General features: G+C 40.7%; 1 protein-coding gene across 2 annotated transcripts in view; it reads left to right on the top strand.

Moving 5' to 3' along the window:
- Window positions 1–216: 216 nt before the first annotated feature.
- Slc38a11 (solute carrier family 38 member 11) overlaps window positions 217–14,722 on the top strand; it is a 49,029-nt gene continuing 34,523 nt past the window's right edge. Inside the window, exons 1-7 of one of the 2 annotated variants that reach the window (XM_052725212.1) lie at window positions 217–578; window positions 992–1,112; window positions 3,060–3,134; window positions 7,835–7,969; window positions 9,262–9,327; window positions 10,518–10,624; window positions 13,288–13,367. In XM_052725212.1, the coding sequence (XP_052581172.1) occupies window positions 540–578; window positions 992–1,112; window positions 3,060–3,134; window positions 7,835–7,969; window positions 9,262–9,327; window positions 10,518–10,624; window positions 13,288–13,367 (623 nt within the window). In that variant the 5' untranslated portion in view covers window positions 217–539. The remainder of the gene's footprint in view (window positions 579–991; window positions 1,113–3,059; window positions 3,135–7,834; window positions 7,970–9,261; window positions 9,328–10,517; window positions 10,625–13,287; window positions 13,368–14,722) is intronic. The other variant, XM_052725211.1, reaches the window with a different exon arrangement.

The following is a 14,722-nucleotide window of genomic DNA, read 5'->3' as shown; positions in this document are numbered from 1 at the left end:
TGTTTCATGTTGTGTTGTGCTCTATTTATTTCTTTCTGGGGCCTCCAATTTCCACTTAATAGCAAAGTCCTAAAATTTCATCCGTCCTGTTCTGCCCAAAAGAGGTAGGTGTAAGGGTCGCAATGCCCTGCAGAGAAGTGACTCGGTGGAGCTGGGTGCTTCTGGGTTCTTAGCTGGCTGCGGACTCCAGGATAGGAACCAACAGCTGAGTAAGGAACAGAAGCAAGCTAGGGCGCTGTGGGAGGGACAGGTTGTACTTTTGCAGTTTCAGGGAAAGATATCACTGCGCTCTGAGTGAGGGGAGATTGGGCTGCGGGTTGGAAATATCCTACAGCATCCGGACCAGCAGCAGCCAGGGGGAGAACCCGCCCCCGGTGAAGGCGGAGACCTGTGAGCTGCATCCTGGCGTCCAGGGTACCCAGACCCGCAGAACCGGCTCCCTCCATCTCTCTGGCGACCTTACCTGCAGGCAAAGCGGCAGGGGAGCCTGGCCAGGTGGGAGCCGGCTTTCCAGCCCCAGAACCTTCCCTTGTGCAGATATGAGCTACCAGCAGCCGCAGCTGAGGGACCCACGGCAGGTAAAACTGGCACCAGGGCAGGAGCTGAACAGTTCCCAGGCTGGGGTCTTGGTTTGGCAAAAAGGAGGAAGGGGCTTTGTCTGACTTCATCCGACCTACACCTTCTTAGTAAATACTTTTCTATAACCTCTTTAATTTCATGAAATCATGTGACTGACTCCCAACAGACCCCATACTCTGGAATTAGGTCAAGGGAGTTGGGCAGGCAAAAGTGCAGACTTTCGGGTAAACTTTGTGAAGTTCTTTTGAGTGACTAGCCTTTCCTGTTTTCCCTTCTTATTGTCATATTATTAACGCCATAGGAATTACTTAATGTCATTTCTATGTTTGAATCATGCATTGCTTATTTATCGGGTATTTTCCCTGTTTCAAGCTGGTAAACATTTAATCATTTTTTTTATCTGTTAAAATAGAGAGAAACAGACCTGAGTGACAGAGAAAGCCTGGTCTCCGGGCATGGACACCAAGGGAAATCGTGTCAGTGTACAGCTGTGTTCAACGTAGTCAATTCTGTTATAGGATCTGGGATAATAGGTAAGCCATCTGTGGCTGCTTGGTTCTGTTTGTGAAGTTAAAAAAAAAAAAGCAAGCTTTTAAAACTGTTAATATTCTGCTAGCAGTTGCTGGTTGTTTTTAAAGGAAAAAAAATCTTAAATGGATGACTGTGTTTCACTCGACAGCAGACAGCATCCTGGGGGAGGTGGGATGCACAGTGGACAGGGAAAATGAGCTTTTCATAGATTGCCTGGTCAAGTGATCATTTCATCTAATGCATTTCTTCCTTTTTTTCTGAAGTAGAATCCATGACTTAAATCACATTAGTATCTGTATGGAACTTCCAGATTCATGTATCCGTAACATGTACAAAAGTTTAAGAAGAGACTTTAACAGTCCTATGAAAAATTAAACTAGGTGGTATTTCCATCCCTACCTATATGATGTTAAACTTAAAATGTGAACTCATGAAATATTGGTTTTGCACATCGAGTCATTAATATAGTTAATTTACAACAGTGCTTACAATTGCTAAGAAAAGAATAGTCCGTGTTTTTCCAATAAATTAGAAGCAAGGGAAAGTTTCTTTAAAAAGTGAAAACTTTAAAAGGGTATGGCAGTGCAGTAATATAAGCAGGATTCTCCAGCGTTTGTTTATTTTATTTTATTTTTGTCTTTGGAAAATATTCCATTTCTGAAAAGGCAGAGAAACCAAAATCCTGTCAACTACAATGCTCACCAAATATGTAACTTTTGCCACAACATTTTCATATTTTTATCTGCTTAAAACTGTAAGTTTATCCAATGGGTTGCTTTTCTTTTCTTAATTTTTATCTATCTATCTATCTATTTATTTATTATTTTATGTGCATGTGTAAGTGTTTCGCCCACATGTGTGTGCACCACCTGCACACCTGGTGTCCAGAGAAGTCAGAAGAGGGTGTCAGATCTCCTGGAACTGGAGTTAAGGATGGTAGTGAGCCACCATGTGGGTGCTGGGAAATGGGTATTTGGCAAGATCAACAAGCGCTCTTAACTGCTGAGCCATCTCTCTAGCCCCCGAGTTCATTTTCTTATTTTTTTTTCTGCATGAGTTTATGTGCTTTCTGGCTTTACATTAATCCATATACACATATTTTAAAATGAACAATAAATTGGAGATTCCCGAGGTGGAGCAGAAGCGATCAGGGACAAAGACTTGTTTAAAAGCCTGTGTCCATGCATCATGGAGTCCGGACAGTTGAACTTGCCAGAATTCTAGGATTTATTCCCGGTATGAATACTTTTCAGGTTAATGCAGGTCAGTGGTGTTAAAATGTTCCACTTCACTGCACTCGGCAGCTTTGTTCCAAGGAGAAATCTTTTCTGAAAAAAAGAAATATTCTGGATAGAAATGCTTAAATTATTTCATTTAGAATATTTTGTAGTCTATAATCTAAAATTATCCATATCCACAAAGCAGTAAAAAAATAATTTTATGAACCCCATTTAGCTTGAAAAGAATTAATTCTGCAAGAATTAATCCTGCTCTCCCTGTATTCTCTCACTTTCTACATGGTTCCCCCATTTGGGCTCCAGAATTGGTCTTCCCCAAGAGCCCACAACCATGGTGCTGCCTTCCACAGCAGCCTGTGAGGAAGGGCTGGGTGTCTTTGCTCTCCATGGAGTCCGGGGCACTAACCGTCACACTGAAATAAGCATTGTTTGTGTAAACCGGAATCACCTTGTCATTTGCTGCTTTTGAATTCTTCTTCAGCCATCCCATGGGCTTTCTCTCTTGACGTGTCATTAATTTAATGGCATGCCATTCTGGAATAAGTGCTAATCTGCTAATAGTTGATTTAGGACTATTTTGTCCCATGCTACAACTTTTTGTCACTTACCTACATAATTTCTTTTACTTCCTTCCTATGTAGGAATTGTGAGAGATGTTTGCATTTCTATTTCTCATTTTAATGTAAGGGTTGGGGCATTTTGTTTTTCCAGGGTTGCCTTATTCAATGAAGCAAGCTGGATTTCCCTTGGGAGTGCTGCTTTTATTCTGGGTCTCATATATTACAGGTAAAAAGCTGTACATCCCTGTCATTTAAATTGTTCAATGACTTCTTTACCTACACAAATATGCCCTGCAATTGGATCTCCTAGTTAATTAAGAAGTCCATCAAAGGATCCTAAGGAATTTAAGCATCACATCTGAGGAGATTTGCTTTTTCTTCCTAATCCTTTAAACAGATTAGTAAAAGTAGCATGTTCTATCACCAAGCCTAAACCTGGTCATGTGCCTTTTTCACTTCATACAGAAAGCAGTGGATGAGAAAGTCATTTCCAAGGCTGGCAATGACTAAGAGGACGATGCTCCACAGTGCACACGGCAGGGTCGAGCTGGCAGCTGTGCGCAGATAAGCAGCCAAGTCAGCTGTTTGTGTAGGTGGTACTGAGGTCTTGGTGTTCATGTAGCAAGACTGGTCCCTTCTCTCCTTGCCAGTTTTGCCAGTGCCTTCCTGAGCAACAGAAAACTGCTTCTAAATTACCAACCATGTGTGTCCCACTCCTCCTCATGGCAATTTAGGTTCAGCACTCGGGATCACTTCTCCTTTCTGTGATCTTCAACTCAGCCCCGCCATTCTACCAGGCCACTTCATGAAACAGTGCCTTGCCTCTGATTTAGGATCACTGTGAAGGAGGCAGTAATCATTCACAAATGCAGGGGCCTCTGCTTTGGTGACAGCTAGGAGTGGTAACCTAGATAGATGCCTTGAACCAGCTAGTGCAAATGCCCCGAGCTGTCCCTCTTCTGAACCTGTGGCCTGGGCCTCAAGAAAGCCTCCTCCTGTGAGTTTATACGCTTTCCCCAACTCTTATTTTCACAAGGGATTCAGGCAATCACTGCTGAATGTCTGAAAGCCCTCTTTGTCTCCACAGGGAGGGGGTAGGGCAATGTGAGATACAGGTGGGGCTCCAAAGATACACCACCAGTCCTGGGGTGTTGCTAGTCTACCTCCTGAACATTTGTTTCCTCTGCCTTACCCTTTCATTCTAGGAAGCGTGTGTGTGTGTGTGTGTGTGTGTGTGTGTGTGTGTGTGTGTGTGTGTGTGTGTGTGTGGTGTGTGACCCATTGAGTTGAACTATAGCTGCTTGTATGAGTAGAGACAAGGGTTAATAGAACATGGACAACTTATCAGTGGCTATACCATGGGAGAAAATGACACCCCCCCCTTGCCCAGCCACTGTTAACTGTCCATAGCTCCACAAGAAAGGGCGGGGTCTCATGAGCCTCTCCACCACGGGCATGATGGACTGTTGATGAAGCCCTATCTTGTGCAGGCTGTAAAGAGCTCATGAGTACGTGTTGTATCCTGTCCAGAAGACACTGTTTCATAGCCCTTCTCCCCTTCCTCTGGCTCCTGCATTCTTGGGCTCCATTTCACCAATGTTCCCTGAGCTGTAGAGGCAGCAATAAAGATGTCCCACTTAGGGTCAAGCATTCATCATTCACTTAGTCTCTGCATTAACAGTCTCCCACTGCAAAAAGAAGCTTCTCTGACCCCGACTGAGAGAAGCATAATCTATGCATATGATTACAAGCATCTTTAAAAGCCTTCCCATTTTTTTTATTTGCCTGCTTCCTGGTCAGTGCTGGCAAATATTTAATTTCCAGCCATGTATATTACCATTGCTTTAGGGCATTGTGAACACATAATTATAAATCAGCAGGCAGAGAAAATCAAACATCTCACCTGTGAATCAGGATTGGAAGAAAATGAATAGTTATTAAACTCACATCATATTACATGTAAATAAATCACACTGGAAATAGCATGTTCAATTGCTGGTGTACCCATGGTGTACAATCTTGCCCAAGTCATGCATTGCAAGCTCACTAGCAGTAGGAATGATTAACCCATTCCTTTACTAACATCACCCAAATCCTTGAATAATTTTAATAAATAAAGGATTCTCCTCACAAAGGTCAAACAATTTATATCTTAAGATTCACTTTCTTTTTTATGTTTTAAGAGCAAAATCTACAAATACAGTATACTAATTTTTTCTTAATTAACACTACAATTATTTTTTTAATGGAATCAGTATTTGCTTCAAATTTTGCAAGTGCTACAGAATCTATCGTATAACAGAGGAATTAAAATCTTAAGCTTTGGAGTTAGGCTGGAATTTAAATCCTGTGTCCTGAAACCCATGGTCGTTATTATCGATTTGACCCTATGGAAATTACTTAGTAACACCACAATTAAACAGTGGCTTGTCTCTAGATCTCTTTGAGACATAACCTCATATCCAGGCTGGCATCAAACATGCTGTGAGGCAGAGGACGAGCTTCACCTTCCTCCTGCCTCCACCTCCAGACTGCTAAAATTATAGGCATGGGCCATCAGACCTAGTCTTTGTGTTGCTGGGGGTTACACACAAGATTTGAGATCTCCAGGTACAAGGCAGCTAGGTGTAGGAATCGGGAGTTTTGACAGTGGGAACTAAAAACACACATTTACGTTTTACTAACGTCTGTGAAAACTAGAGCAAGGATCTCATACAAAATTGGAGCCCAGGCTGTGAGCACAATAAAACAAGTTGGCAGCAGCCAGTGTAAGTACCCCAGACCTTAGGAAAACAACCAGAAGCCGTGCTGTTAACAACCTTGGAAGATGGGTGAATCAAAGTGGAAACTAAAACAAACCAACAAAATAGGTTTTTAAGAGTTACGAGTCTGGAGAGACGGCTCAGTGGTTAAGAGCACTGGCTGCTCTTCCAGAGGTCCTGAGTTCAATTCCCAGGTTCCACATGGTGGTTCACAACCATCTCTAATGAGATATGGCGCCCTCTTCTGGCCTGCAGGCATACATGCAGACAGAGCACTGTATACATAATCAGCAAATCTGAGAGAGAGAGAGAGAGAGAGAGAGAGAGAGAGAGAGAGAGAGAGAGAGAGAGAGAGAGAGCAGGGGGCTGAAGAGATGGTTCAGTGGTTGAGAGCGCTGGCTGCTCTTCCAGAGGACCCGGGTTCAGGGTTCAATTCCCAGAACCCACATGACAGCTCACAACTGTCTGTAACTCCAGTTCCAGTGGCTCTAAAACCCTCACACAGATATACATGCAAGAAAAACACTAATGCACATGAAATAAAAAACAAATAATTTCTAAAAAGTTTACAAAAGAGTTAGGAGACAATGACTAGACTGGATTCATTGGAGAACAGGGATCAATATTTTTCCCTTTTTATTTGAATGCATTTCCAATTCACTTAGAAATATGAAGAAATCAAGGTTACAAACCTTGAAACATGTGTACCTAAGATAGCCGCCAAGTCTTTTAATAATTCGACTTTAGGATAAATGATAAGTAAGAAAAAAATGATTTATTTTTTGATTTTTTGAGACAGGATTTCTCTGTGTAACAATTCTGACTGTCCTGGAACTTACTCTGTAGACCAGGATGGCCTTGAACTCAGAGAGATCTGCCTGCATCTGCCTTCCAACTGCTGGGATTAAAGACATGTGCTACCACTATTTGAGGGGAACATGATTTTTAATTACATAACTTCTATATATTTATATCTTCAAATTTAATTCTAAATTTGAAATGAAATAATTTCAATGTAAATATTTTTTTTAAAAAATCCATGAAGTGCACTCTTAAGCCATAATAGCTTTAAAATGAAGTCACTGATTTTATTTTGTTCCAAACCAAATGCTCTGAGTCTTATCTATTTATGAATTCTAAAATACTCAAATCCTTTCTCACCACAGTGTTCACAGGTCGAGTACCTGTGTTATATCTCCTGGGGTGGAGTCACAGCCTCATAACAGTGGCCACATCTTTGGGTTAGAAAGTTACGCGTAGCCCTGGTCTTGGGCTGTCATCCCTGCCTGCCCTGTGCAGGCCATCACCTGGACATTCAAGGATATCTGCATTGTGATTGGAAAACATGTAACTAGAAGAGTATGGTTTCAAGAAAAGTGATGTTTTATTGAAAGTTGTGAGCCTTGTTGTGGTAATACTGTACCGTTGAAGTTCTTTTCCTGGAATTCCCCTTTTCCCAGGCTGGGGATGAGGCACCATTGGTACTGTGATTGTATGCATGAAGCCTTGGTTTCAATCCCCAGCACTGTCTGAAACCTGGCATCACTACTCTGGAGGCAGTGGGACCTGGGAGATAATAAATAATCAACGAGGAAACTCCAGTCTCATGCAATAGCAAACTTTATTCAGAGCATCAGACAATTTATATGCTGGGGTTAAGAAAGGGCACATGAGAAAAGTTCTCCTGAGTTCAAGATGCATGTAATCACAAGGACAAGCTGCATGTGGCAAAACCAGGTTTTTCTATAGAGGCATTACAACAGCTAGTTGTAATGAATAACCTGAAGTAAACTCACTCCTAGCCACTATACTTGGGAGGGCCACAAAAACACATTCCAAGAGCAAGTCCATGATTTTGAAGAAACTGAAGTCGCAAGACCCTTGTTTTGTTTTCTTACCCCTTCCAGGACTCCATTCTTGGATGGTGTTCCCACACCCCAGCCGGATGGCACTTGCCTATAATCTCAGCACTCAGGAGATTGAGGCAGGGAGATTAGGAGTTCAGGGTCATCCTCGAATACACAGCAAGTTTGAAGCCTGCCTTGGCCACATGAAACCTTGATTTAAAAATAATTCTCTTTTTCTCAAAGACAATTCAGTCAAAACATGCAAAACCTTTGTATCAAGTGTTTTCTGACATGATTTGTGTTTTGTTTTGCTACAGACTTTTCCCTCATTTTATTGATTAAAGGAGGAGCTCTCTCTGGAACAGACTCCTACCAGTCTTTGGTTAACAAGACCTTCGGCTTTCCAGGATATCTGCTGCTCTCTGCCCTACAGTTTATGTACCCTTTTATAGGTAAGATAGCTGTGAAGACATGTGCTGCAATGGTTGGTACCCACATAGTCCTTTCTGAGTAATTAGCAGCTTTCATGGGCATTTAAGAGTTATCAAAGATTATTAGCAGTTGAAGTGTTTCCCAAATTAAGTGTTTGCATCTTTAACAATTTTCTTTCTTATTTTCTAGTACATTTTACTGATTCTGTAAGCATTTTTTTCCTAAAATAAAATGGGGATTTGGTTAATGTTCTGGTTTTCCTTACGAGGTGTGCTTGCTCTCTCTCTCTGTCTCTCTCTCTGTCTCTCTCTCTGTCTCTCTCTCTCTGTCTCTCTCTCTCTGTCTCTCTCTCTCTCTCTCTCTCTCTCTCCTTTCTCAGATAAATGTGTATATGCATATATAGCATATATAAACACACAAATATCACACACTCACAAACACACATACACATGCATTCACAAACATATATACACCCATGTACAGACACACACACATATATACACACACAATACACGTACACACACACATAGACATATATATACAATGATTTGGAATTTAAAGTGAGTGAAAAAACTAATAAGTCTCTCTTAAGGTTTAATCCAGTTGATTTTTGTTTTGTTTTGTTTTTTGGAAACCTAATGATTTGAGGGAGCCATGTACCAATATTTGTACCACCGTGATGAAAATGTCACCCACTTCTTAACTAGATAAAATGTTCAAATAAATTAGTGACCAAAGACTACACTTACAAAAGATCTTATTAATTCTTTGAGAATTTCAAACAATGTTGACTTCATATTTTTTATTAAAATTAAAAAAGCTACCATTGAAGTAAGTCCACCTGTTTCCACAGAAATTTATAAAGATATACTACCTTCGAAAGTCTTGCATTTTCAAGTGGAGGCTTTGTGTGTGTGTGTGTGTGTGTGTGTGTGTGTGTGTGTGTGTGTGTACCTTCAAATCTTACTATTATTATCGGTTCTTAGGTTTAAGCAGCACATGTCTTTCCAAAAAGATGCTTGGAAAGTAGGCCTCAACAACAAAATAAATCACATTTCAAATGAGTGTCAAAACTCAGTGTTCCCGAGCATTCTAGGATGAACCAATTTGTAAAGTGAAAATCTTCCTGAAGCTCAAGCTGACACTCTGGCATAAATCTATCGTGTTCTCCTTACTCTGTACATACTAGAAATTATATGCAATGCGTGTTAAAAATTATGTCAAGAAAGTAGTAATGGCCAGTGTTCAGAATATGTAAGATAAAAAATATGTGCAGACTTACTAATGACCATTCTTGTCACTGTTTTTTCAGCCATGATAAGTTACAACATAATAACTGGAGATACTTTGAGCAAAGTTTTTCAAAGAATCCCAGGAGGTGGGTAAAAATGAGAAATGTGATGAGTTTAAATAAACTTATTTTTCATAGTTAGAATGTAATTCATAATTTACAAATGAAATGTTTGCATGTGGAGTTGGACTAGCTCACAGACCTTGTAGTTCCCAGGATCCATGTTCATCCTAGAACACAGATTTAAACTAGTTTTTAACTCATTTTTTAAAGTAGTTATTTTTTTCCAGGCATGGTGGTACATGCCTTTAATGATCCCAACACTCCAGAAGCAGAGGCAGACAGATCTCTGAGTTCTAGACTAGCATGGTCTATAGAGTGAATTTCAGGACAGCCAGGAATACACAGAGAAACCCTGTCTTGAAAAACCAAAAAGGGGGGGGGAGTTGCCATTTTCATAAACTTCCATTTGATTTCTCTCATTGGAGTTTTGCTTTTTTTTTTCAGAATACCATGCCAGTGCCATCGGCAGGCTGTGTGTAGCAGAGATCTGTCACTCCCTGTGACTCTGTCAGGAGTCTGTCTGTTTATATTTCTATTGTTAGGAGAATTCCATACTATGGAAATCCGAAAAGCTAGTGCGTCAGGGGACATTTGTGTTGTTTCCCTTGTAGGGCAATGGGACAAAAGCTGCTGTGAATATCCTTAGGTAACATTTCAGTATGTGACACATACCCACTTCCTGTTCAGCATGCCACCGTGTCATGGCTATGAGAGCGATTCAGAAAGGATGAGCATGTATGCTTGTAGTCTAGGAGCAGAGAAACTGATTACAAGATTACTGGGGCTGGAGAGATGGCTCAGTGGTTAAGAGCATGGGCTGCCCTTGCAGAGGGCCAGGGTTCAATTCCTAGCACCAACATCCTCTTCTGGCCTCCATGGGCACCATCCATTCAAAAGATGAACAGACAGACATACAGCAAAACAGCCATGAACATCAAATAAATAAATAATTTTTAAAGAAGCTATTCATAGGATTGTAAAATTCTACGACATCATAAGAAGCATAGGTTCATTCTTGGGTTATTTTGTATTTATATTTTTGTGGTCTATTTCTGTTTTAACATGATTCTTTTGTTTATTAACTCAAAATCATCTTTATGTATGATTTAGGTTTTTTTTACCCCATTGTTCGTGATGAAATGTTTAGGTAGTTACTGTCACCAATGTGTTGTTTATATCTATGAACACTGAATAATATTTACTATATTTTTTAGTTGATCCTGGAAGTTTGTTTATTGGCCGGCACTTCATTATTGTGGTTTCAACAGTTACACTTACTCTGCCTTTGTCGCTGTACCGCGATATAGCAAAGCTTGGAAAGGTAACTTTTACATCTTAAAGATTTATTTATTTTTATTTTTATGAGTGTTCTGCTTGCTTGCATGTATGTGTGTGCACCATGCACCTGTAGGAGCCAGAAGAGGGCACGGAGCCTCTGGAACTGGAGCTACAGAGAGTTGTGAAATGACCCTCATGGAGGTGCTGGGAATCCCACTCGGGTCCTCTGTAGGAGCAGCCAGTGCTCTCAGCCCCTGAGCCATCTCTCCAGCCCCATTTTTACATTTTAAATAGCCATTAATTTTATGGACCTACAGTCTGTCTATTCAGCTGTCATCAAAATTATGCTTAGCAAACTGTGAATATCTCATTTGGGGAAACTGATGGTTAAATGTGAATAAAATATGTTCTTCCTTTTTCTTTTCTAAAGGAGTTAATCTGATATCCGACAAATGGATTTTCAATTTAGAAAATACAGAAAGCTATATTTAAATAAGTCTACTTTATTAGAAAAGTATCCCATCTTTTTTTTGTAGATAATTTTAACAACTGAATTAAACTAAGCATGACAAAGAAATAAGTGTTTGAAGAGATAAATGTTTAATCTTATTTAAGCACTGTATAATATATATATATGTAACAAACTTTGTGTGGTACCTTAATCTATAAAACTGTTATGTTTGTGTACCAGTTAAAATGAAAAGTAAATCGAATTACAAGTAGGGATGAATCACTTAAATGATGTTAAATGGTTTTATTTGTAAGTTACAATGTCTATTATACATGTTTCCACTCTGTGAATTTTTGTTTTGTTTTGTTTTTCAAACTGGATTTCTCTGTGTAGCCCTGGCTGTCCTGGAACTAACTATAGACCAGGCTGGCCTTGAACTCAGAAATCTGCCTGCCTCTGCCTCCCAAGTGATATCCACTCAGTGGATTTAAATATCAATTTGTTGATTGATCAGTTGTTAAGAATTTTGCCGATGGTACTGAGTTCTTTCTAATAAAATTAACTGAATAATTGTTTGACCCACCACATAACCTTATTTACATAGACTATCCTTTATCTGCCTGTATTTTATTCTCTTACTGCCAAGAAACGTTTCTATTTTACCCAAATATAATTGTACTATGTCTACATAGTTAAACATTCTGATCATGTGTTTGTGAAAAGGGTCAGTCATGTGATGCTTTTATGGTCTGCTTCGATAACTGCAACCATCAACCATGTTTTACTCCTGCCGTTGATGTTGGACGTAGTACATCCCGTGATGAGGTCCCTTCGTCCCGGCAGAGCTGCACACAAAGCCAGCATTTGAGAGTGTTCTCACCAAAGGCCTTCCATCCCTAGCAACCGTTCAGAGACCAGCAAGGATGTGGCAAAAGGGAGACCAGACTTGGCAGTGCACACCTCTAATTCAGGAGCTGGAGGGAGAGGCAGGCAGAGCTCTATGAGTTTGAAGCCAAGCTCATCTGTACATAACTCCAGGCCAGCCCAGCTTCGTAGTAAGATTTTTGAGGGAGAGAGAGACAGAGACAGAGAGAAAGGAGAGAGTAAGAAAAAGCAAATTTTTATGTGTCAGTTATCTGAATGATGGAGCATTTTTTTTCATTTCACTTCTGAGAGTAGAAAGCAAAACATTCATGAAAAAAATGATAATCTTTAACATATTAAATCCCTACGTGTCTCTTGAAGGTGCCATACTGACATCCCAATTAACAAAGCCCAGGGCAGGCTCTCTCTGGAGCAGGCTGCTTGCATTTGAATTCCACCTGCCACCTTCTAGCTGTGTGGACTTCAACTGGCTAATCGTTCTCTCTGTTCCTCACAAGACCAGGGAACTTGTCGTAGACATTTATTTCAAATTAAACATTAAAAACTTAGAACCCAATGTTAATGATAATCACATGAAATAAAGGCAATTTGAGACATTTTTTTTACTTATCCTAGAAACCATCGCAAATGTGCTTATAAATAAAGAATTGATTCACAAACCTAATGTAATGAGTGTCCAGAGCACACGCACACGCACACGCACACGCACACGCACACGCACACGCACAGCAGCTTGTGTTTTCAGCCAGATGGAATAGGCACAGTGCTGAGAGGAAGACAAAGAACAGACCCAGGAACACAGAGCAAAGGGCAAACCACACAGAAAAAATAGACCAGTGGAGCTGGAGAGCGGAGAGGGAAAGGCCGACATTAAAACAGAATCGAGATGGGTGTATGCATGTTGTGTTGAAAGGAAAAGGGAGAGATGAGACTAGAAAAGGCAACGATAGATAGAAAGCAACTTAATTCAACACTCAAATGAAAGCAGCTTAATTCAACACTCAAATGAAAGCAGTTTAATCCAACACTCAAATGGGGCCTGAAAAGAAAAGGTATTTTCACTCTAACTTCCATAAACTAAAAGGACTCACTTTGTATCCTGTGCAGGGAGTCACAGAAAGGGCTTACAGCTTGGTTGGAAAATCACAGTGGACACTGGACCCTCGGTTTCGGTCCCAGAGATGATTATAATCTGTTACGTAGTTACATACCCACCCAAGTGTAGAGGAATCTGTAAGGTTATAAACCACGTAGGGAACTGGATAAAAACAATCTATGAATAAATTTACCCAATTAATAAAAATGATGTACTATTTTAAATAAATTATCTGCATCTTATACTGATGATGTCTTCATGTTTCTTTTTGCAGATCTCTCTCATTTCTACAATTTTAACAATTCTAATTCTTGGAATTGTAATGACAAGGGCAGTTTCCTTGGGGCCAAACATGTAAGTGTTGTACTTTGGACTTTACATCAATATTTGCTGAAACATAGCATATTCGGGGACATAAGAAAAATACACAAATAAAAATATAGCCAGACATGGTGGCTCATGCCTGTAATCCCAGGTCTCAAGAAGAGGGGGCAGCCAGATCAAGAGTTCAAAGTCGTTTTTCAGCTGTGAAGCAATATCAAGGCGAGGCTGAGATACAGAGAGACTCAGTCTCAAAATAGAAAATAAGAAAGGAAAGAAGGAAGAAAGGAAGAAAGAGAAACACTAACAATGAGAAACACCACATAGTGAGTATTCGAAAAAATCAGAGAAAGCTTTACAGTCAGGAAATGCATCAAGGGACCTAAAATGTACTAAACAATAAAGAAATTAATTTAAGCTATGTCTTAACGAATGCAAGGAATACTGAATCTTCTCATGGTCTCTAAGAAGGGAGAGGGCGGGGAGCCCTGGTGGATAGATCTGATTGGTAGCACAGTGCTCAAGGCAGTGTTTCCCTCTTAATTGTCTCTCTTTGAAGCCACTTCCTTTAATGCATATACTTATGAAAATCTTCTTAGCTTGCCAGAAAAAAAAAAAATGTGACTCAGGTATGTAGGGAGTCAGAACCAGGGTGCCAACATGCTTTGGTTTTAGTAGAGTCCCTCATCCCCTTGCTACCGGTCCCCACATGGCAGCCGGCTCTGCCTCTCTCATCTGACCCTTACTACCTCCAAGAGGCCTTCTTGTCCAACACGATCACCCTGAAATACCAGGACTTTACCATAAGAATTGGGGCAGATGGCTGGGGAAGTGGAGCCCCTTGGAAGACAGCCTGACTAGAATGCAAGGGGGCCCCCCAAAACTCCCAAGATCAACCACCAAAAAAAGGAGAGAGGGGGAGGGAGGGAAGGGGAGAGAGAGAGAGAGAGAGAGGGAGGCAGGGAGGGAGGGAGGGAGGGAGGGAGGGGGAGAGAGAGAGAGAGAGAGAGTCCAGCTCTAACACACCCTTAGCAGCTTTGAAATGTATTTGGTTTGGTTCAGCTTCAGTGTGGCCATTTATCCCTCCTTGCAGCGAGCACTCATTGAGCAGCTATTGCTTCTGGGGATTGTGCTGTGTCCTGGAAGAAAAGGGCAATATATTGTCTAGATCAGTGTCTGCTGCAAGTTGTTCATTCGTTGGATGATTTAAAAACAGAAGAACAATAAATTCAATCCAATGTGGTAACTGTCAAGTGAAAACAGGAAAGGGGCAAAGGCATTGCCCAAACCAGGGCTTCATGACCTGCTTGGATCCAGGAGAGCTTTTCAGAGAGGGGGCGATGGGAGATCTTGGTATCTTGAAAGATGGACTGGAACTTTTTTAGATA

Source organism: Peromyscus californicus, unplaced genomic scaffold (genome assembly GCF_007827085.1).
Source record: "Peromyscus californicus insignis strain IS unplaced genomic scaffold, ASM782708v3 Scaffold_7__1_contigs__length_154581171, whole genome shotgun sequence".
Classification (NCBI taxonomy): Eukaryota; Metazoa; Chordata; class Mammalia; order Rodentia; family Cricetidae; genus Peromyscus; species Peromyscus californicus.
The sequence above is the reverse complement of the archived record's forward strand: the minus strand, read 5'-3'. Positions and strand labels throughout refer to the sequence as shown.